We start from the raw sequence: 23,852 nt of genomic DNA, 5'->3' as shown, positions 1-23,852 counted from the left end.
AGTACTAGTACGTGGTGTCATTATCTTATGTTAAGCCTTAATGAATGTGTTAAAATGAAATAAACTGTATAAAAGATTTAAGGAGAAATCCTTGTCCTGTTGAAGTTGATGAAAAGTACATTAACTTCAGGAGCCCTGGGATTTCAGCCCTGAAGATCAGTGCCTCTGATTGGAGAAGGTGTGACAGTTTCTTTTCCCATTTAATCATAAAGTTTTCTTTATCAGACAAAGAAGATGGAGAAATTGCACTATTCTGAGGTTCGTTTCTAAAAGAGGGTTTGCTCAGAGAGAGAGAGAACTCTGTCAAACTTGTAACTTTAACTTCAGGCGGAGTAAGGAAGCTCCTCATCTGACAACAAAAGAAGATCTGGCATGTTTCATTGGTGTGTTAGCTCTAGGAGAGACATGGATTTTTGTCTTTATTACAAAAACAGCCAAGCATATTAAAAAAAAAAAAAATTAAACTCCACCTCTGTTCCCATCACCCAAGTTAAAAAGGACAACATGTGAATTAGACCAGACGAGTATGAAGAGGATGGATTACCTATAGCATTAACTTTGGCACACATCCATCCTGGTTAAACCTATGTCACACCACTGGTGTGGATAGGGAGCAGGCACTTGATACAAACTTGCTTGCTGGTCTGCATCGACCAAACTTATTCTGTTTCCACTCCACAACAGGCTGATTTCTAAGGCGCTGTAAAAACACAGAACAAAAAGATAGTCCCTGCTGTCTTTAGCTTACAATCTATGCCCTTCTTAGGTTAGCCAAACCTAGTAATGTTTTGGGATCACTATAGGGCACATGATCCACTTGTAGAGACTTTATTTTTTCTTTTTACTTTTTCTGTCTGAGTGTGTGTTCTTTCAGAAACAATTTGTATGGACTTTTGATGTAACCTTGCTGTAGCAGGATCCTGTTTTTTAAGGGGCAGCATGATAGTACACTTTTAGATCTGGCAAAGAAAATCCACAACGTTCAAAACATTTAGGCAACAAATTTAAGCTCATCTGAATCCCCTTCCTTGCTCAGATAAAATTAGTAGTGAGTTTATTAATTAAATTAAACCTGTGTGCGGAGACAGCAATGGAAATCGTTCCAAACAGATGCTAGTTAAAACTGGCTTGGAGGTTCAGATACAGAAATGGGGGTGACCTGAGTGTCTTAACAGGTTCCCCTTATACCCAGAGCTTTCTTCAAGAATTGGTTAGGGTTAGAGAAGAACACTAGGATAAATTCTCAGACTCTAATGTGGCTGTTATCCATTACAGTCTGGGTCAGTGGCTAGCATGGACAGCAATGACAACAGTGTGATGCCATGAAAAGTGTGTCTTTTGTGAAGTCACAGAGCAAGAGAACAGTACCAAGGCTTGTGATTTATCACATCGTGCCTGTTCCTATCCTGAGAGGTTGATCCCAAAACCAGTTTCCAGGTGTAGCCATCGGAACGGTCAGCTGTGTCAACTTGGCTAACGCTGGTGTGACTGTACCGCTGTAGTGTCAGGGAGTAATGTAGTCTCCTCCTTAGAACCTCCATAGTAATAAGGGAAGCCAGGGTTCAAAGATTTTATAAAAATTTGTGACTTACTCACTGGATTAATTGTGGTTGTTTGATTTCAGTTTCAGCATTTCAGAGAATGGAGTAGGTGACTCCAGAACCTCTTTCCTCATCAGTACATCTGGGTATATTAACTTTGGCCATGAAAGCCATTATATTTTTCAGGACTTGGCATGTCAGACTAACACAAAGTTAAGAAGTTAAAATCTCCTTTTAAAAAACTATCTGTATATGTAAAATACATATACACCCACCCATCATATGTAAAAACTCTTCTGGGGGTCTTTGGGTACTTTCTGCCATGCATTAATTGCACATTTTGTGCACATTTACACCATTAACTAACAATGTGTTCACTTTGTTGCTGCAAAAGAAAAATAGCTCTTAGAAATTTTTGAGTGAATTTGTTCATTTAAGATTCCTTTGTACTTGTGGTAGCACCAGAGCTCCAGTCATCGACTAGGGCCCTGTTGTGCTAGGCACTCCAGAAACCATAGGTGCTGAAACTAAGGGTGCTGGGGGTGCTCCCGCACCCCCTGGCTTGAAGTGGTTTCCATGAAACATAGGTTTTGGTTCAGTGGCTCTCAGCACCCCCACTATACAAAATTGTTCCAGCACCCCTGTGACAAACACAACAAAAAGATGGTCCCTGCCCCAAACAGCTTTCAGTCTGTACCTCTCTGAGGTTAGCCAAACCTAGTAATGTTTAAGGAACGCTATAGCACAGAACAAATTGTAGAGATGTCATTTTTCTTTCAGACAAGTTGGATTAACTTTCCATGCAACATTACCTTAACAGAATCTCATAAAATCTGGTCTGATACTGCACCACTGTTTTTGTTTTACAGACATTTTTTCCAAGAATCCAGTATCGCTGCTTTACACAGTATTACCAGCCAAAATTTATGAGTCAGGCCCTAAAAATCATTACATTTTAAAAACTATTTTTTTTTTGTTTTTAGGTTTTTTTTCTTTACCTTCTGGTTTCTGGACCTTTAGGGTGCACTCAGGTCACATTTTTAGGCTTTTTTTACTGCAACCACAAGGACCAGTACTACTTAATAAAACTTGCGATTCTCACATCATCACGGGAAGTCAAGAGCCGGGATTTGTATTAAAACACCAAATATTGCAAGACTCATAATAAATCATGAGTGTTTACACCCAAGGCTACTGTGTAAGTAAATTATTACAGTGCCAAGAGGATCTGCCTCTTAGTTTCTGTAAGTCTGAAAAGTGGATATCAGTGCTTGTCAGTACAGGGTTAGAAACGTTTCATGGGTAGAGCTCTCTGGAGACCTGGGATTGTCTAGAAATCAAGTATCAAGAGTGCCTGGCTGAGAAAGCAAGTTCTTTGCAAGGGGTATTCTTCCTCCAGAAACCAAGTAGACCTAAATCCATGATATCGCTTTTTATTGTCCTGGACACTTTCATGTCTTCCTGTTGAGGTGCAGATGATGATGGCTTAGTGCTATACCAGATATATGCAGTTCCTCCCTCAAGGAGCGGGCAGTCTGAATGGCTAGGCCTTTTTTTTACCAGAGGATGGAAGTTTTGGCTGTTGGGTGAGCCTGATGTGAGGACCCTTTCCCTGCTTTTCAAACATCCAGCATCTGTCCTTGGTTTCTGTGGCTCTGGACCCTGGACTTCAGAAAAGCAGACTTTGACTCCCTCAGAGAACTGATGGCCAGGATCCCCTGGGAGAATAACATGAGGGGGAAAGGAGTCCAGGAGAGCTGGCTGCATTTTAAAGAATCCTTATTGAGATTGCAGGAACAAACCATCCTGATGTGTAGAAAGAATAGTAAATATGGCCCGCGACGAGCTTGGCTTAACAGTGAAATCCTTGCAGATCTTAAACACAAAAAGGAAGCTTACAAGAAGTGGAAACTTGGACAGCTGACTAGGGAGGAGTATAAAAATATTGCTCAGGCATGCAGGAGTGAAATCAGGAAAGCCAAATCACAATTGGAGTTGCAACTAGCAAGGGATGTTAAGAAGGGTTTCTACAGGTATGTTAACAAGAAGGTGGCCAGGGAAAGTGTGAGCCCCTTACTGAATGGGAGAGGCAACCTAGTGATAGAGGATGTGGAAAAAGCTAATGTACTCAATGGGTTTTTGTTTTTTTGCCTTTGTCTTCATGAACAAGGTCAGCTCCCAGACTGCTGCACTGGGCAGCACAGCATGGGGAGGAGGTCACCAGCCCTCTGAAGAAAGAAGTGGTTCAGGACTATTTAGAAAAGCTGGACAAGCACAAGTCCATGGGGCCAGATGCACTGCATCAGAGGGTGCTAAAGGAGTTGGCGGATGTGATTGCAGAGTCACTGGCCATTATCTTTGAAAACTCAGGGCGATCGGGGGAGGTCCCAGACGACTGGAAAAAGGCAAATATAGTGTCCATGTTTAAAAAAGGGAAGAAAGAGAACCTGGGAAACTACAGACCAGTCAGCTTCACCTCAGTCCCTGGAAAAATCATGGAGCAAGTCCCCAAGGAATCCATTCTGAAGCACTTGGAGGAGAGGAAGGTGATCAGGAACAGTCAACATGGATTCAATAAGGGCAAATCTTGCCTGACCAACCTGATTGCCTTCTATGATGAGATAACTGGCTCTGTGGCTATGGGGAAAGTGGTGGATGTGATATCTCTTGACTTTAGCAAAGCTTTTGATACGGTCTCCCACAGTACTCTTGCCAGCAAGTTATAAAGTATGGATTGGATGAATGGACTATAAGGTGGATAGAAAGCTGGCTAGATTGTCGGGCTCAATGGGCAGTGATCAACAGCTTGATGTCTAGTTGGCAGCTGGTATCAAGTAGAATGCCCCAGGCGTCGGTCTTGGAGCTGTTTTTGTTCAACATCTTTATCAATGATCTGGATGATGGGATTAATTGCACCCTCAGCAAGTTCACAAACGACACTAAGCTGGGGGGAGAGGTAGATACGATGGATGATAGGGATAGGGTGCAGAGTAACCTAGAGAAATTGAAGGATTGTGCCAAAAGAAATCTGATGAGGTTCAACAAGGACAAGTGCAAAGTGTCCTGCACTTAGGACGGAAGAATCCCATGCACCGCTACAGACTAGGGACCGAGTGGCTAGGCTGTAGTTCTGCAGAAAAGGACACAGGGGTGACAGTGGACGAGAAACTGGATATGAGTCAACGTTGTGCACTTGTTGCCAAGAAGGCAAATGGCATTTTGGGCTGTATAAGTAGGGGCATTGCCAGCAGATTGAGGGACGTGATCATTTCCCTCTATTCGGCATTGGTGAGGCCTCACCTGGAGTACTATGTCCAGCGTTGGGCCCCACACTACAAGATGGATGTGGGAAAAATTGGAAAGAGTCCAGCAGAGGGCAACAAAAATGATTAGGGGACTGGAACACATGACTTATGAGGAGAGGCTGAGGGAACTGGGATTGTTTAGTCTGCGGAAGAGAAGAATGAGGGGGGATTTGATAGCTGCTTTCAACTACCTGAGAGGTGGTTCCAAAGAGGATGGATCTAGACTGTTCTCAGTGGTAGCAGATGACAGAACAAGGAGTAATGGTCTCAAGTTGCAGTGGGGAAGGTTTAGGTTGGATGTTAGGAAAAACTTTTTCACTAGGAGGGTGGTGAAGCACTGGAATGGGTTACCTTGGGAGGTGGTGGAATCTTCTTAGAAGTTTTCGAGGTCAGGCTTGACAAAGCCTTGGCTGGGATGATTTAGTTGGGGATTGGTCCTGCTTTGAGCAGGGGGTTGGACTAGATGACCTCCTGAGGTCCTTTCCAACCCTGATGTTCTATGATTTTATGGACCAGGGGAGGGAAAACTATGGCCTGCAGGCCAGATCCAGCCTGTCAAAGCTTTCAATCTGGCCCGTCGGATTGCCAGCCCTGCGGCGCAGCGGGACTAAGGCAGGCTCCCTTGCCACGTCTGGCATCATGTCCCTGTGGCCCCAAGGATGGGGGGGGCGGCGCAGAGGGCTCAGTGTGCTGCCTTCACCTGCAGGCACTGCCCCCCACAGCTCCCATTGGCCAGGAATGGGGAACCGTGGCCAATGGGAGCTCCGGAGGTGGTACCCACAGGCGAGGGCAGCGCATGGCGGAGCCACCTGGCCTGGCCCACCCCACCCCACCGCCAGGAGCCACTGCCGGTCATGCTGGCCACTTCCGAGAGCGGCGCAGGGCCAGGGCAGGCAGGGAGCCTGCCATAGCCCCGCTGTGCACCACTGCCACGCTGGAGACGCTTGAGGTAAGCGGCGCTGGGCCGGAGCCCGCACCCCAGCCCCCTGCCCTGAGCCCCCTAAGCTCCTGCCGCACCCCTCCTGCACCCCAGCCCTCTGCCCTGAGACCCCTCCTGCACCCCAATCCCTTGCCCTGAGCCCCTTCCCGCACACCGCACCCGTTCCCACACCCTGCACTCCTTCCCGCACCCCAGCCCTGTGCCCCAGCCCTACATTCGTGGCCCTGCATGCAATTTCCCCACCCAGATGTGGCCCTTAGGCCAAAAAGTTTGCCCACTCCTGCTCTTCACTGTTCCAGCTCAGTTCAAATCTCAGCCAGAAGGGCTAGAATCCTGCAAAGCTGGTAACTCTAAAGCTGCTCTCTGTTTTGAACTCCTGTTATCCTCTGGCGTTTCCATGGCTGCTGATTTGATGGTGAGTTAAATGGGGTAAATCCCTAGTAGAGAGCCTGGTGGTGATGGGAGAGCAGAGTGATGGCACCAAGGGGTTGTATTGCATATTCAGAATCTGTAGCAGCATATGGCAGTGTATACTGTCTGACTGCATGAGTGGCCTGTTGCTGGAGCTTCCTTCTTACTCTGTAGAAGTGAGCAGGAGTCTCCTTCAAGTCTGTGCAAGAACCTTAGCTCTCTGACTTGCTTGTGATTGAGAGGACATAGTGACTGCCAAGCCATGACTATACTGTAATTTGTACTGCACTGACAGCAAGCTTGGCACTGTTACAGAGCATGTAATAGGCAGCAGACTCTATTCCCAAGCCAGTTTCTAATGACTAGAACAGTAGGAGTTAGTCAAAAAGACCTCCTGAGGTCTCTTCCAACCCTAATCTTCTATGATTCTAAAAAGCAAAGCTGAACAAGGAGTCCATCCTTGATGCCACCTGGTGTGCAACAGTCACGTGTCTGGCCTGGCCTGTAAATTAGATTAATAGATTTATAAATTCCAAGGCCAAAAAGAACCACTGTAATCATCTGGTTTGACCCCCTGCATAACACAGGGCAGAGAATGTCCCCAACAGTTCCTTTTGGGCTATAACATTTCTTTAAAAAAAAAAAAAAAAAAAAATCCAATCTTGATTTAAAAATTGCCAGTGATAGAGAATCCACCTATAGTCCCTATGGTTAATTCTCCTCACTGTTAAAAATTTACATCTTATCTCCAGTATAACTTCCAGCCATTGGAGCGTGTTAGACCTGTCTCTGCTAGACTGAAGAGCCCAGTACCAAATATTTGTTCCCCATGTAGGTATTTATAGACTGTGATCAAGTCACCCCTTAACCTTCTCTCTTTTTTTTTTTTAAGCTAAATAGATGGAGCTCCTTGAGTCTATTGCTATAAGGCAGGTTTTCCAATCTTTTAATCATTCTCATGGCTCTTCTCTGAACCCTCTCCAGTTTATCAATATCCTTGACTATGGACACCAGAACTGGACACACTATTCCAGCAGCAACGCACCACTGTCAAAAAACCTCTCTGCTCCTAGTTAAGATTCTCCTGTTTATGCATCCAAGGGTCGTATTAACTCTTTTGGCCACAGCGTGACACTGGGATCTCATGTGCAGCTGATTATTCACCAAGACCTCTAAAGTTGAGTCCCTGCTTCCCAGGATAGAGTCCCCCATCCTGTAAGCGATCCAGATTGCTTTTTGTCAGCAACCTTTCCTGTTCATTATTTACAACTCCCCCAGTCTTTGTGTTATCTGCATACTTTATCAGTGATGATGACTTCTGTTTTTTTTCAGGTCATTGATAAAAAATATTAAATAGCGTGGGGCTAAGACCTGATCCCTGGGAGACCTGACTAGAAACACACCTACTCAATGATTTCCCTGTTGATCATTACATTTTGAGACCCATCAGTTAGGCATGCTCCCTTGTAGGCAATACAGTCCCTTGTAGCTGTAATTAGGCTTGGCAGAATTTGATATCTATTTTTGATGATTTTTTTGGATAATATCAGTGTTTATTGATTGTAAATTTTCACAGTTGCACAAAATTATGGGTTTTAAGCTTTTTTTTATTTTTTAGCAATGTAAATTTTTAGAATTGTGGGAAATTACAGGGAGTATTAGAAAGTAGTTATTCACAATATGGGGGGGTCAGACAATAATTATTTAATGATGTTGAGATTCAGAAAGCTGAAGCTTTATAGCAGCTAAAGCACAAATTGTCAACATCTCATGTCAAAATGTGCAAAGTAAATAGATTTATATCAGTCCAATTTCTCAATCAGCGTTTTTGCCTGTCTGTAAATTTGTTATTGATGGTTTGTGTGTGTACAGTGAAATCGATATTTATCAACATTAAGTGATAAATATTTAATCCTTCCAAGCCTAAATCTAACACAGCATGTACCCATACCTTGTACATACCATCTGACCTGCTGTATGGGGTTTCTGGCTTCTTTTGGAGTTATTCCAGGCTCCCATTGAATCTCCTCTTTATAATCACAGTAGGATATCTGATTTGGTTACCACTGGTGCAGATTGTGTGGTGGTGGTCTGCTTTCAGGCAGGGAGGTAACTACAAAGTAGTTATAAATTACTTGAGGTCATTGCAGCAGCAGGCAGAAATGCCACCTTTGGTTTCTGGCTAAGCACGAAGGAAACTATGCCCTTTCCTCTTGGATAGTCACATGCAACTTTATAACCTCTAGGCAGGACTGCTGCACCCTTGTCAACTGGCCACCTGGAGTTCCCAGTTCTCAATTAAACCGCTTTATGCTACTCTGGCTGTGCAAAGGAGACTTAGAGTGAGTATAAGGTCCCTTTGTACAGCTAGTGCGGTGTAATGGGCCTCAGAGTAACTGAGAATTGGGTCTGGAAGCTAGTTCAGAATGCAGCAGCCCATGTAAGAGGGACAGGCTGATATAAGCTCATACCCCAGTGCTGAGTGCTCCCTATCTACTTCAGGACTTGAACCCAATCTGGGTGCTTGTCTTTGAGGCCTTTAATGGGATAGTAATGAACAGGCTTTCTCTCTCTACACCATTGCAGCAGCTGTACTCAACAGGGAAGGAATGCTGAATTTGGAAATCTCCCAGGTAAAACGTGTGGGGCCTTGCAGCAGGTACCTCAGGAGGCCCTTAGCCATAACATTTCCTATAACTGGAAATCAAGATGAGCCAGAAGCTAGCCCCCTTCATAGCACCATGTAAGACCCCCACGCCTTCTGCCATTAACAAAGGTGAATAGCTACCTGCAAGTCCCTGGAAAGATGACCCCTGTGGTTGGTGCTGCTTAACTATCAACCTAAAATAGGGAAGCTCTTGGACCTTTTAGTGACCGAATCAATAGGTTGCCCCTTCAGGACGTAGGTATGGTCTTTATGGTAGAGGACCCCACCTTGGAACCTGAACCTGAACCTGGAGGCTGGAGAGACATTGATGTTCTCCAGAGTCTGGTAGATCTGAGCAGGGAAGGGGTCATTGGGTAACAAGGCACAAATTGACACAATTAGGCTGTTGTCTGCTGTGCCATTTATGAATTTGGATGCCTTTAAAATCATAGAGGGAATGTTTTTACCCGGCTCCAGGTACTCAGCCTTATGGGACAGCTTTCCCATTTCTTGTTCCTGGGTGATAAATGACTATGAAGTCAAACTGGGCAAAGAAGGGGGACCAACAGACCTTTCGTTCATTGATGTGTCTGGCCATTCAAAGATATTCCAGGTTCTTGTGATCTGTGAACACTTGGTCAGGGAACTTGGTCCCCTCCAGTAGATAACACCATTCCTCAAATGCTGCCTTGATAGCTAAGAGTTCCTTATCCCATATATCATATTTCTTCTCTGTGGGGCTAGCTTGCAAGAATAAGACACATGGGTGAAGTTGACCAACGGACCCGCCAGCTGGGACAGTGCTGCACACAGGGTGAAATGAGATGTGGTGGCCTCCACCATGAGTGGTTTTGCAGGGTGAACCAAGATGGGTGCTGTGGTGAACTTCTCTTTTAGCTGATGGAAGGAAGTTTGGGCTTCCAATGACCAGGTGAACTGATCTCCTTTTCACAGAAGTGCAGTCAGGAGCAACTAGGCTGGAAAATCCCTCGATGAACTGACTAGAAATTAATAGAGCTAGGAACCATTGGCCCCTGTGGCTGTCCGTTGGTGTGGCCCAGTCGGAGATGGCCGCCACCTTGTGTGGGTGCATTGTTAGTCCCATAGGGAAGATAATTTAACTAAGAACTTCTATTGTATCCTGGTCAAATTCACACTTTTTGGACTTCATTATAGACTTCTCCAGGCAGTGTGCAGTGGCAGTCAAAAAAGCAAACGGGATGTTAGGAATCATTAAAAAAGGGATAGAGAATAAGATGGAGAATATCTTATTGCCCTTATATAAATCCATGGTGTGCCCACATCTTGAATACTGCGTGCAGATGTGGTCTCCATCTCAAAAAAGATATATTGGCATTAGAAAAGGTTCAGGAAAGGGCAACTAAAATGATTAGGGGTTTGGAGCGGGTCCCATATGAGGAGAGATTAAAGAGGCTAGGACTTTTCAGCTTGGAAAAGAGGAGACTAAGGGGGGATATGATCGAGGTCTATAAAATCATGAGTGGTGTGGAGAAAGTGAATAAGGAAAAGTTATTTACTTGTTCCCATAATATAAGAACTAGGGGCCACCAACTGAAATTAATGGGCAGCAGGTTTAAAACAAATAAAAGGAAGTTCTTCTTCACTCAGCGCACAGCCAACCTGTGGAACTCCTTGCCTGAGGAGGTTGTGAAGGCTAGGACTATAACAGGGTTTAAAAGAGAACTGGATAAATTAATGGAGGTTAAGTCCATTAATGGCTATTAGCCAGGATGGGTAAGGAATGGTGTCCCTAGCCTCTGTTTGTCAGAGTGTGGAGCTGGATGGCAGGAGAGAGATCACTGGATCATTACCTGTTAGGTTCACTCCCTCTGGGGCACCTGGCATTGGCCACTGTCAGCAGACAGGATACTGGGCTGGACGGACCTTTGGTCTGACCCAATATGGCCATTCTTATGGAGTTGACAAAGTCTTTAGGGCTGTGTAAATGCGGATCATGAGACGCTCGATTGTCAAAAAAGATGAGGATGTCGTTCAGATAAATGACTCCATAGTGATCTGATACATCCCTGAAGATATCGTTTATGAAGTGCTGGAATGTTGCTGGGGCATTGCACAGGCCAGGTACTCGGTGTCCATACTGTGTACGGAAGGTGGTCTGCCACTAATCTTCCTCTCTAATCCAGATCAAATTGCAGGCCCCACAAAGGTCCAGTTTAGTAAAAACCTTTGTGGAGTGGAGCCATTCAAAAAGCTTATTGAGGAGGAAAGGGTATCAATGTGAATGGTTTCAGAGTGGTAGCTGTATTAGTCTGTATCAGCAAAAAGAACGAGGAGGACTTGTGGCACCTTAGAGACTAACACATTTATTTGGCCATAAGCTTTCGTGGGCTAAAACCCACTTCATCGGATGCTTGCAGTGGAAAATACAGTAGGAAGATATATACGCACAGAGAACATGAAACAATGGGTGTTGCCATACCGACTATAACGAGACTAATCAATTCAGGTGGGCTATTAGCAGCAGGAGAAAAAAACCTTTTGTAGTGATAATCAGGATGGCCCATTTTCAACAGTTGACAAGAAGGTGTGAGTAACAGTAGGGGAAAACATAGCATGGGGAAATAGTTGTTACTTTGTGTAATACACCATTAAATTAGGCTTGAATAAAGACTAGGAGTGGATGGGTCATTACACAAAGTAAAACTATTTCCCCATGTTTATTTCCCCCCCCCCCCACTGTTGTTCTCACCTTCTTGTCAACTGTTTGAAATGGGCCATCCTGATTATCACTACAAAAGGTTTTTTTCTTCTGCTGATAATAGCCCACCTGAATTGATTAGTCTTGTTATAGTTGGCATGGCAACACCCATTGTTTCATGTTCTCTGTGCATATATATCTTCCTACTGTATTTTCCACTGCATGCATCCGATGAAGTGGGTTTTAGCCGACGAAAGCTTATGCCCAAATAAATTTGTTAATTGGAATTGTGATGCTGTTTCACACCCAATAGTCAACACGAGGCCCTAACAACCTGTGGTGGTTTTTTTTTTTTTTTTCCCCACCAAGAAAATTGGTACCCAGCCGGAGGCATGGAAGGATGGATCAAGTCCTTTTGTAGATTTTCCTGGAGGTAGTCATGGAGAGCCTGATGTTCTGACCCTGAAAGGGAGTAGATGCAACCAAAAGGGACTTCTGCTCTGGCTGGAGCTTGATGGGACAGTCATAGTTGTGAAGGGCAAAATGTTTGTGTTCTTTTTGTTGAACACAGCAAATTCTTGTATTTAATCAGTAACATAGAGGCAGTGGATGGGGTCACAGAGGGTAACGAGACTCCCTGGGGATTAAATGACAGACTTAGAATCTCTAGTCTGAGGTAAGCTGAACTATAAGGGGTTCCCAGTCTAAGGTCCCTACAGTTGGTTTTCAGGAGACAGAATTATCAGCAATGTGGGAAGCTAAAATGTATTGTGCCTGCCCTCCAACAAATGTAGAGGTAGTGAGTCCAGAGCATGCTGAGAACAACTGGAAAGGTGTGGTGCTCAAATAAATCCATACTGGAGAGTGTCTTGGTGATCCTGGAGAGTCACAACCTTCAGGGATGCGATCCAGTGCTTAATTTGCCGGGCAACTTTGCTTGAGCCCCAGCACCTCTTGTATTACAAATTAAGCACTGGTGCGATCTAATGGATAACCGGGCTTGATGAAAGGTGCAAGCTGTCAATAGACTCCATCAAGACCAGAGAGTTCTTGCATTGGGTGGGGATCTGATGTACTTGTGCAAAGTGCTGATTCATGAAATTGTCTGAGGTACCTGAATCCACCAATACCTCCAGATGGACCTCTGAGATGGAGAGCTGTTGGACTTGCAGGGGGAGTTGGAGATGTCAGGACCCGCTCAGTTGTTGCCAGCAGACAGGTGCTGATGCTGGGTACTGGGGAGTGGTGGAGAGTACCACCCCAGCCCGGACCCCCTTATCAGGGGCTGGTGTTTGCCATTCTCTGTTAACGGTGCAGATTGGACCTTAGCAGGGCAGCGCAACGTGGAATGTCCTGGTCTTCCACAATAATAGACATAGCCCCAATGCAGCTTTCTCTCTGCATTGGAGAGGTCAAGCTGCAGGGGGTCAGGCTGTGGGGAAGGCAGTGAGGGTTGGTGGGCCAGAGATGGCAGGACTGGGGGAGTCAGGAAACTGACCACCTTTCTTGGCAGCATTCCATCAGGCATTTGTCAGTCTTTATGCAAGGTCAATCAAGGCGTCTAGACTGGGTGGAAAGTCCAATTGTACCAGCTCATCTTGATTGTGGGACAGGCCGTGGATTCTTTACACTACTATCCATTGGGAAATGCCTTTTAGTTAATTACTGACTACTTAGCGCTCTAGTTGAATGCACTCGAATAATGCATTGGCACGTGTAACTATCTCCCTATAAGTTCCAGCTCAACCACTGAGCCGGAAAAGCTTAGCATAGTGCCAGTTTTTCCCCCCATGATGGGGTACTCTGATACCCCCTACCCCAATCCTGAGGGAGAGGGTGTGTGACAGGTATATAAAGCTGCACTGGTGACCTAGAGCTACTGTGGGGAGGGCTACCCCTGCCCCTCCATCCCTGTTAGTCATCTCGGGGTGGAATAAGGTTTGAAAAGCAGGAAATTCCAGGTAGTTGGTGGGCAGCCCTGCGGGAGAGCAGACATAAGAACGGCCATACTGGGTCAGACCAAAGGTCCATCTAGCCCAGTATCCTGTCTTCCGACAGTGGCCAATGCCAGGTGCCCCAGAGGGAATGAACAGAACAGGTAATCATCAAGTGATCCATCCCCTGTTGCCCATTCCCAGCTTCGGGCAAACAGAGGCTAGCGCTACAGCTCCCAAGAGGAACCCCAGGAGAGCTGCAGAGAAGTAGCCCTCCAAAAGGCCACTCACTGATTCCCTGTGCGTACAAGGGGACAGCATGCTATGATATACCAACAGCAGGAGAGGCTTGGTGCATCCGGGACTATGCTAAGAAGGAATTGGAGATTGGGAGCCATGGCCTTCCCCTACCCCTAAACTCAGACTGTTTTAGCTTAATGTAGTATTGAGGGGACTCCTATTTGTGTGGCGTGGTTTAGCGGTGGTCAGACAGCAGGAGGTGTCGGTCAGTTACCCGAGAATTGTGACCACTGCCATGTCACTTCCCCATGAGTGTTAGTCCCATTGTCTCACCAGTTCCAGTTACCTTTTCCTAAAAGTCCTCTAACTTCAAATGATGCAATATGCTTTTTTCATTCTATATTACACACAAGAAAACTCTGTTAATAGAACATTTTAAAGTTGTGAAGTTAAGGCTCACAAGTTAAGAAATGCTAGAATTAAGACAGGTTTCAGAGTAACAGCCGTGTTAGTCTGTATTCGTAAAAAGAAAAAAGAAAAGGAGTACTTGTAGCACCTTAGAGACTAACCAGTTTATTTGAGCATGAGCTTTCGTGAGCTACAGCTCACTTCATCGGATGCATAGGTGCCACAAGTACTCCTTTTCTTTTTTCTTTTTGCTAGAATTCAGGTTCCCTTTGTGACTTTAATTGAGCTCCTTTGTACAATACAGCCTTTTAACTACTTGATCACATCCTATTTTTCCCCTCTGGATTCTCCCCTCCTCCCTACCAGCTGATCTCTCATTCCCCCTGCCCCTGTTCCCTTTTCTCACTGGCTCCCAGTCTCTTGCCCTGCCCTGCCCATTTTCCCAGTTCTCCTTGCACATTCTGTCTCCTTATCAGATCGGTCTCTCCTCCCCTGCAGCTCCCAGTCTCCTTGCCCAGCCAGTCCTCATTCTCATGGGCTGGCCAAGAAATCAGATTCCCTAGGGAGGACCAGGAAGACTACTGGAGTAGTCCTGTTCTGTCCATTTCCTGCCCCCCTGCGCCCATCACCATTTTATTTCCCTTCCAGGATGCCCCCTCCTTTTGGCTTGCTCTTATTTCTCCATGTGATACCTGGCAGACTGTTTCCCGTGTTCTACCTGCCAGCTGGGAGCAGCTTGCCCCTCTTCACTCTGAGTCTCCAGGCTGACTAGGCAGGCTTGACCCTCTATTTTTATGCTGGGACTGTTCTCATGACTTCTCTTGCACTGCAAAGGCTCTGCCAAGTCTGGAGCCTTCCCTTTGGGCATCTTGGGCAACCAGAGATGACATACCCCTTGAGTACTAGCTTGTGCTTGCTCGTGTCACCTTGCATGCTTAGTTAGGTCTCTGATCTTGAACCAATCTTCGAAGAGTAAAACATCCTTTCCAGATCTAAGGTGACTTTCCATTTATCTGGATAATGCTGTCTCTCCATTCAAGGTTTTGGAAAGCCAGCGTTAAAGTGTCTCAGTGATAAAGCCTCAGTCACTGAGCACTGGCCTCAGTGTTTATTGCTGTTCCTGAAGTTAGAGAGGCCAAGTCTTTTAAGTGACTGGGGACTTTGCTTGCCTAACGAGACACCTCCAGGAGGCCTGGTGTTCAGATGCTGGTGCTTGGCACTTTCCAGAGTTCAGGCCCCTTTTATGGTGTCTTAAGTTTGGCACCCAAAAATCACACATCACTCTTGAAAATCATAGCCTGGGTGTTTAAGATGTTCATGCCGGGACATTTCAGTGTTCTTTTGATTGTTTTCTGCTCATAAACCTGTCTACCAAGGCTGCTCCTCTTTCCTGCTGGCTGCCCAGAAGTTGGAGCAGCCCTCAGTGAAAAGAAAGGGAGTAGGTAGGGACCTACCCTACCCATCTCTCCACTGGGGAACGGACAGAGTTCTTCTGCCCAATGTGTCGGGGATAGAACATTCATTCCCAGTGTTCCCAGGAGAAGCAGTTGGCCCTTGAGATGGGTGCCACAGTGAGAGGCTGGTTGCCCTGACAGAGGGCACTTCTGTTAGTGGTGACCCTGCGGAGATGAAGATGAAGCCAGATAACGAGGTTAATGGTCACAGGTGTGTAGGTTGCTGTGCTCTTGTTAACCTTACATGTGCTGATTCTTTTCTGGGCATGAGTTGTGCACACCTTGCAGTACCATTACTGTCCGCCTACAGCCTCTATACTGGTTTTTCTCTTTGCTATAGGTGAGTCTGGAGGAAGATAGAGGGAGAAAACAGTCTGGATTTGAATTGAGAGATCTGGACCCAAGCCTTGTGATGATGGTGAGTACTTTCTCTAGTCTCTCTCTCTCTCTCTCTCTCTCTGCGCCTTTTGTTCATCTCTCTCTACTCTCTTCAGAGCTTTACCCTCTCTCCCTGCAGTAGGTGGAAACTCCAGAGTCCATGCACCTACCTTCTGCATCTTAGATACAGCCAGTGTGGTTGCATCTGAGATGTTCCAAGCTGTGGCAATAGCATCTGAAGTAGAACCCAAACTGCTGGGGATGGAGAATGAATTAAGTAGAAGAAAGGGATCAGAACAAGTATGTGCCATTGCTTGGTGGCACCTAAGTGAGAAGATAGTGTTGTCTGGCAGCAGTTGTGTGCTAGCCGTGGCCTCTGGCCACTAGAATTTTCCCACCTTCAACACTGGAGGGCTCTGGGATCCAAGAATTATGCAAGAGGCCCCTTGGCTTTTATTACAGACCTGGGAGTGGATGCTTAGGTTGCTGTATTGCTTTGAGGAGTGATGATGTGACTCCAGAAAAGGTAAAATGGTTTCCTCATCATTTTGAGATTGTATCATGGTCGGAGGACTTCCCTGCCATATGATTCCAGGTTGAAGAAGGATGTTAGCCCTAACAAAAGAGGAGTTGATTAGATTTTTTTAGTTCAAAAAGAAAAAAAAAAGATGAATGAGCATCCAAACTCTAAACCAAGACTGTAGGGAAGCTTATATGGAAAAAGAGGGGTGTGTATGTGTATACACCCGCATCCGTGAGAGAGGCTGGACATGTATCAGAGCAGAAGTGTCTGTAGGGAGTCAGTCTGAGAGCTCTCAGACTATGTCTACACAGCCTGCAACAGCGAGCCTCCCAGCCTTGGTTGAAAGACTTGGGATTGCGGGGCTCACACTAGTGCCCTAAAACTAGCTGTGTAGACAGTGCTTTGAAGTTGTGGTTCGGCTGGAGCTTGGGCTTCATAGCCTAGGGAGAGAGGTGGGATTCTGAGCCCAAGCTGCAGCACAAAGCACTGTCTGTAAAGCTACTTTTAGAGAGCTAACATGAGCCCTGCTAGCCCAAGTCTGTCAGCCTGGTCTGGGAGGTTTTTTGCCATGGGCTGAGTAACCATACTCTGTGTTTGAGACAGCATATTGATTTTAAAGGAAAATATCATCCCAGATGAACCGGATCAGTTTTTGATCAATGAGAAAAATAATTATTCAAGGGCAGATGGTAAGATTGATTTTAGGAGAGTATATGGTACAGCACCTCTTGGAAACCTCACTGATTCGTTTGCTTAGAAATTTGCACCATCACATGTGTTGAAAACTGACTCATGGAAGTAAACAATGCCCTGTGGGCACTATGGTGGTTGGTGTTCAGTCTAGTCCGGTTAAAATTTTCATGAAAAGAAATATGTAGTTTTAATTCCAGCAGTTTAGGGCATGGTTATGGATCTCTTGCTCAAGCTGGTGAGCAGTTACTCACATGAGTTGCCCCACTGAAGTCAACGGGATTGCTTGTCTGAGTAACTGCTCAAAATATGAATAAGGCTGTTCAGTCTGGCCCTTATCTAGGTAAGGAACTATTTTAGTAGGGGTAACATTTTCAAAAGCGACTTTGACACTAAGGAGCGTAAGCCCCATTGACTTTCAATGAGACTCCAATGTTGCTTTTGAAAATATTACTCTAGGTCAGGAGCCCTCAAACTGGGGGTCGGGACCCTGCAGAGGATCACGAGGTTATTACATGGGGGGTCGTGAGTTGTGAGCGTCCACCCCAATCATAGAATCATAGACTATTAGGGTTGGAAGAGACCTCAGGAGGTCACCTAGTCCAATCCTCTGCTTAAAGCAGGACCAACACCAACTAAATCATCCCAGCTAAGGTTTTGTCAAACCAGGCCTTAAAAACCTCTAAGGATGGAGATTCCACCACCTCCGTAGGTAACCCATTCCAGTACTTCACCACCTTCCTAGTAAAAAAGTCTTTCCTAATATCCAACCTAAACCTCCCCCAATGCAACTTGAGACCATTAGTCCTTGTTCTGTCATCTGCTACCACTGAGAACAGTCTAGAGCCGTCCTCTTTGGAACCCCCTTTCAGGTAGTTGAAAGCAGCTATCAAATCCCCCCTCATTCTTCTCTTCCACAGATTAAACAATCCCAGTTCCCTCAGCCTCTCCTCATAAGTCATGTGTTCCAGTCCCCGAATCATTTTTGTTGCCCTCCACTGGACTCTTTCCAATTTTTCCACATCCTTCTTGTAGTGTAGTAGTCTTTTCCACTGAATGCATCAGATGAAGTGAGCTGTAGCTCACGAAAGCTTATGCTCAAATAAATTTGTTAGTCTCTAAGGTGCCACAAGTCCTCCTTTTCTTTTTGCGAATACAGACTAACACGGCTGCCACTCTGAACCCGATTCTTGTAGTGTGGGGCGCAAAACTGGACACAGTACTCCAGATGAGGCCTCACCAATGTCGAATAGAGGGGAACGATCACGTCCCTCAATCTGCTGGCAATGCCCCTACTTATACATCCCAAAATGCCATTGGCCTTCTTGGCAACAGGGGCACACTGTTGACTCATATCCAGCTTGTCGTCCACTGTAACCCCTAGGTCCTTTTCTGCAGAACTGCTACTGAGCCATTCGGTCCCTAGTCTGTAGCGGTGCATGGGATTCTTCAATCCTAGGTGCAGGACTCTGCACTTGTCCTTGTTGAACCTCATCAGGTTTCTTTTGGCCCAATCCTTCAATTTCTCTAGGTTACTCTGGACCCTATCCCTACCCTCCAGCTTATCTACCACTCCTCCCAGTTTAGTGTCATCTGCAAACTTGCTGAGGGTGCAATCCACACCATCCTCCAGGTCATTTATGAAGATATTGAACAAAACTGGCCCCAGGACTGACCCTTGGGGCACTCCACTTGATACCGGCTGCCAACTAGACATGGAGCCATTGATCACTACCCGTTGAGCCCGACTATCTAGCCAACTTTCTATCCACCTTATAATCCATTCATCCAGTCCATACTTCTTTAACTTGCTGGCAAGAATACTGTGGGAGACCATGTCAAAAGCTTTGCTAAAGTCAAGGAACAACATGTCCACTGCTTTCCCCTCATCCACAGAGCCAGTTATCTCGTCACAGAAGGCAATTGGATTAGTCAGGCATGACTTGCCCTTGGTGAATCCTTGCTGACTGTTCCTGATCACTTTCCTCTCCTCTAAGTGCTTCAGAATTGATTCCTTGAGGACCTGCTCCATGATTTTTCCAGGGGCTGAGGTGAGGCTGACTGGCCTGTTCCCAGGATCCTCCTCCTTCCCTCTTTTAAAGATGGGCACTACATTAGGCTTTTTCCAGTTGTCCGGGACTTCCCCCAATTGCCATGAGTTTTCAAAGATAATGGCCAATGGCTCTGCCGTCACATCTGCCAACTCCTTTAGCACTCTCGGGTGCAGCGCATCCAGCCCCATGGACTTGTGCTCGTCCAGCTTTTCTAAATAGTCCCGAACCACTTCTTTCCCCCTCATGTTTTTCTCCCAGGGGATCCTGCCCATCAGTTCCGTGAGAGTCAAGTCTGCTTTTCTGAAGTCCCGGGTCCGTATTCTGCTGCTCTCCTTTCTTCCCTGTGTCAGGATCCTGAACTTGACCATCTCATGGTCACTGTCTCCCAGGTTCCCATCCACTTTTGCTTCCCCTACTAATTCTTCTCGGTTTGTGAGCAGCAGGTCAAGAAGAGCTCCGCCCCTAGTTGGTTCCTCCAGCATTTGCACCAGGAAATTGTCCCCTACACTTTCCAAAAACTTCCTGGATTGTCTGTGCACCGCTGTATTGCTCTCCCAGCAGATATCAGGGTGATTGAAGTCTCCCATGAGAACCAGGGCCTGCGATCTAGTAACTTCCATGAGTTGCTGGAAGAAAGCCTCGTCCACCTCATCCCCCTGGTCCGGTGGTCCATAGCAGACTCCCACCACGACATCACCCTTGTTGCTCACACTTCTAAACTTAATCCAGAGACTCTCAGGTTTTTCTGCAGTTTCATACTGGAGCTCTGAGCAGTCATACAGCTCTCTTACATACAATGCGACTTCCCCGCCTTTTCTGCCCTGCCTGTCCTTCCTGAACAGTTTATATCCATCCATGACAGTACTCCAGTCCTGTGAGTTATCCCACTAAGTCTCTGTTATTCCAATCACATCATAATTCCTTGACTGTGGCAGGACTTCCAGTTCTCCCTGCTTGTTTCCCAGGCTTCTTGCATTTGTGTATAGGCACTTAAGATAACTCGCTGATCATCCCTCTTTCTCAGTATGAGGCAGGAGCCCTGCCCTCTCGCGCGTTCCTGCTCATGCTTCCTCCCGGTATCCCACTTCCCCACTTACCTCAGAGCTTTGGTCTCCTCCCTCCGGTGAACCTAGTTTAAAGCCCTCCTCACTAGGTTAGCTAGCCTGCTTGCAAAGATGCTCTTCCTTCTCTTCGTTAGGTGAAGCCCGTCTCTGCCTAGCACTTCTCCTTCTTGGAACACCATCCCATGGTCAAAGAATCCAAAGCCTTCTCTCCGACACCACCTGCGTAGCCATTCGTTGACTTCCACGATTCGATGGTCTCTACCCAGGCCTTTTCCTTCCACGGGGAGGATGGACGAGAAGACCACTTGCACCTTAAACTCCTTTATCCTTCTTCCCAGAGTCTTCAGTGATCCGCTCAAGGTCATTCTTGGCAGTATCATTGGTGTCCTCGTGGAGAAGCAGGAAGGGGTAGTGATCCGAGGGCTTGATGAGTCTCGGCAGTCTCTCCATCACGTCGTGAATCCTAGCTCCTGGCAAGCAGCAGACTTCGCGGTTTTCCCGGTCAGGGTGGCAGATAGATGACTCAGTCCCCCTGAGGAGAGAGTCCCCGACCACCACCACCCACCTCCTTCTCTTGGGAGCAGTGGTCGTGGAACCCCCAACCCTAGGACAGTGCATCTCATGCCTTCCAATTGGCGGAGTCTCCTTCTGTTCCCTTCCCTTCCCTCAGATGGATCATCTAGTCCACTCTCCGCATTAGTACCTATGGAGAGAACATGAAAACGGTTGCTTACCTGTATCTGCGCTTCTGGTACATGGATGCTCCCCTTTCTTCTTCTGGAGGTCACATGCTGCCAAATTTCTTCACCGTCCTCCTATCCCTGCAGTGCAGCCTGCTCTGAATCTTCAGAATGTTGTCTGTAGAAGCATATCCTGACGTCTGTCCAGGAAATCTTCAGTTTCTCTTACGCAACGCAGGGTCGATACCTGTTGCTCCAGACCTTGAACCTTCTCTTCCAATATGGAGACCAGCTTGCACTTTGTACAGACAAAGTCGCTTCTGTCCTGTGGAAGAAAGACAAACATGGCACATCCAGTGCAGGTCACAACAGTGGAACACTCCCCATCCATATTACTTTCCTTCTACGAGCTTCCTCAGGAGTTGTAGTAACTACTCAGAGAAGCCGGCAAGATGTAAGCCTCAGTGGGCTCTCCCCGGGCGAACTCCCAGGCAAACTCCCTCTATTAGTCTCTCTGCTGTTCGCTGCTCAGCTGGTTCCCTCAACCCCGGTTTCCTAAACCCCAGTTCCCTCAACCTCTCCTCGTAAGTCATGTGCCCCAGCCACCTGATCATTTTCGTTGCCCTCTGCTGGACTCTCTCCAATTTTTCCACATCCTTCTTGTAGTGGGGGGCCCAAAACTGGATGCAGTACTCCAGATGTGGCCTCACCAGTGCTGAATAGAGGGGAATAATCATTTCCCTCGATCTGCTGGCAATGCCTCTACTAATACAGCCCAATATGCCGTTGGCCTTCTTGGCAACGAGGGAACACTGCTGACTCATATCCAGCTTCTCGTTCGCTGTAAACCCCAGGTCCTTTCCTGTAGAACTGCTGCTTAGCCAGTTGGTCCCCAGCCTGTAGCGATGCATGGGACTCTTCCTTCCAAAGTGCAGGACTCTGCACTTGTCCTTGTTGAACCTCATCAGATTTCTTTTGGCACAATCCTCCAATTTCTCTAGGTTACTCTGGACCCTATCCCTACTCTCCAGCATATCTACCTCTCCCCACAGCTTAGTGTCATCTGCGAACTTGCTGAGGGTGCAGTTAATCCCATCATCCAGATCATTGATAAAGGTCTTGGAGCCGGTTTTTTTCAACATCAGTGCCTGGGGCACGCTACTTGATACCAGCTGTCAACTAGACATCAAGCTGTTGATCACTGCCCATTGAGCCCAACAATCTAGCCAGCTTTCTATCCACCTTATAGTCCATTCATCCAATCCATACTTTATAACTTGCTGGCAAGAGTACTGTGGGAGACCGTATCAAAAGCTTTGCTAAAGTCAAGAGATATCACATCCACCGCTTTCCCCATAGCCACAGAGCCAGTTATCTCATCATAGACGGCAATCAGGTTGGCCAGGCGTGATTTGCTCTTGTTGAATCCATGTTGACTGTTCCTGATCACCTTCCTCTCCTCCAAGTGCTTCAGAATGGATTCCTTGGGGACCTGCTCTGTGATTTTGCCAGGGACTGAAGTGAGGCTGACCGGTCTGTGGTTCCCCGGGTTTTCTTTCTTCCCTTTTTTAAATATGGGAACTATATTTGCCTTTTTCCAATCGTCTCGCACCTCCCTCGATCGCCACAAATTTTCAAAGGTAATGGCCAATGGCTCTGCAATTACATCAGCCAATTCCCTCCGGACCCTTGGATGCATTAGATCTGGACCCATGGTCTTGTGCATGCCTAGCTTTTCTAAATAGTCCTTAACCTGTTCTTACACCATTAAGGGCTGCTCACCTCCTCCCCATACTGTGCTGCCGAGTCAAGCAATCTGGAAGCTGACCTTTTCTGTGAGGACTGAGGCAAAAAAAGCATTGAGTACTTCAGCTTTTTCCACATCATCTGTCACTATGTTGCCTCCCCCATTCAGTAAGGGTCACACGCTTTCTCTGACCACCACCTTGTTGCTAACATACTTGTAGAAACCCTTCTTGTTACCCTTCACATCCCTTTCTAGCTGCAACTCCAATTGTGCCTTGGCCTTCCTGATTACACCCCTGCATGCTCTAGCAATATTTTTATACTCCTCCCTAGGCATCTGTCCAAATTTCTACTTCTTGTAAGCTTCCTTTTTGAGTTTAAGCTCACCGAAGATTTCACTGTTAAGCCAGGCTGGTCGCCTGCCATATTTGCTATCTTTCTGCACTTCGGAATGGTTTGTTCCTGTGCCCTCAGTAAGTCTTCTTTAAAATACAGCCAGCTCTCCTGGACTCCTTGCCCCCTCATATTAGCTTCCCAAGGGATCCTGCCCATCAGTTCCCTAAGGGAGTCTAAGTCTGCTTTTCTGAAGTCCAGGGCCTGTATTTTCCGACTCTCCTTTCTTCCTTTTGTGAGGATCCTGAACTCAACCATTTCATGTTCACTGCTGCCTAGGTTGCCACCCACTTCTACTTCCCCTACCAATTCCACCCCAAACCCTGCTTTTGCCTCCAGCATTTATAATGGTGTTAAATATATTAAAAAGTGTTGTTCATTTATAAGGGGGGTGGGTCGCACTCAGAGGCTTGCTGTGTGAAAGGGGTCACCAGTACAAAAGTTTGAGAACCACTGCTCTAGGTAGGGATTCTAACAGTGGAACCTGAATGTTCTGCTGTAGTTAAAACAGAAAAAAGATTTCTTTTGGAGCTCCCAGTTTTCACATGATCATAAGGAAGTGTGGTGGGTAACCTACTATTTAAATCAGCTTCTGTACCAGATGATTGGAGGATAGCTAATGTGTCACCAATTTTTAAAACAGGCTCCAGAGGTGATCCCGGCAATTACAGGCCAGTAAGCCTAACTTCAGTACCAGGCAAACTGTTTGAAACTAGAGTAAAGAATAGAATTACCAGACATATAGATGAACACAATTTGTTAGG

The 23,852-nt window shown here is 46.3% G+C and overlaps 1 protein-coding gene across 3 annotated transcripts in view; it reads left to right on the top strand.

Annotated features, from left to right (window-relative positions):
* MTMR4 (myotubularin related protein 4) overlaps positions 1-23,852 on the top strand; it is a 137,499-nt gene that overhangs the window by 33,195 nt on the left and 80,452 nt on the right. For all 3 annotated transcript variants that reach the window (XM_074974817.1, XM_074974819.1, XM_074974818.1), the window contains one exon: positions 15,901-15,978. In XM_074974817.1, the coding sequence (XP_074830918.1) occupies positions 15,973-15,978 (6 nt within the window). In that variant the 5' untranslated portion in view covers positions 15,901-15,972. The remainder of the gene's footprint in view (positions 1-15,900; positions 15,979-23,852) is intronic.

Source organism: Natator depressus, chromosome 17 (assembly GCF_965152275.1).
Source record: "Natator depressus isolate rNatDep1 chromosome 17, rNatDep2.hap1, whole genome shotgun sequence".
In the NCBI taxonomy this organism is placed as follows: Eukaryota; Metazoa; Chordata; order Testudines; family Cheloniidae; genus Natator; species Natator depressus.
This window is presented reverse-complemented; position numbering and strand designations above follow the sequence as displayed.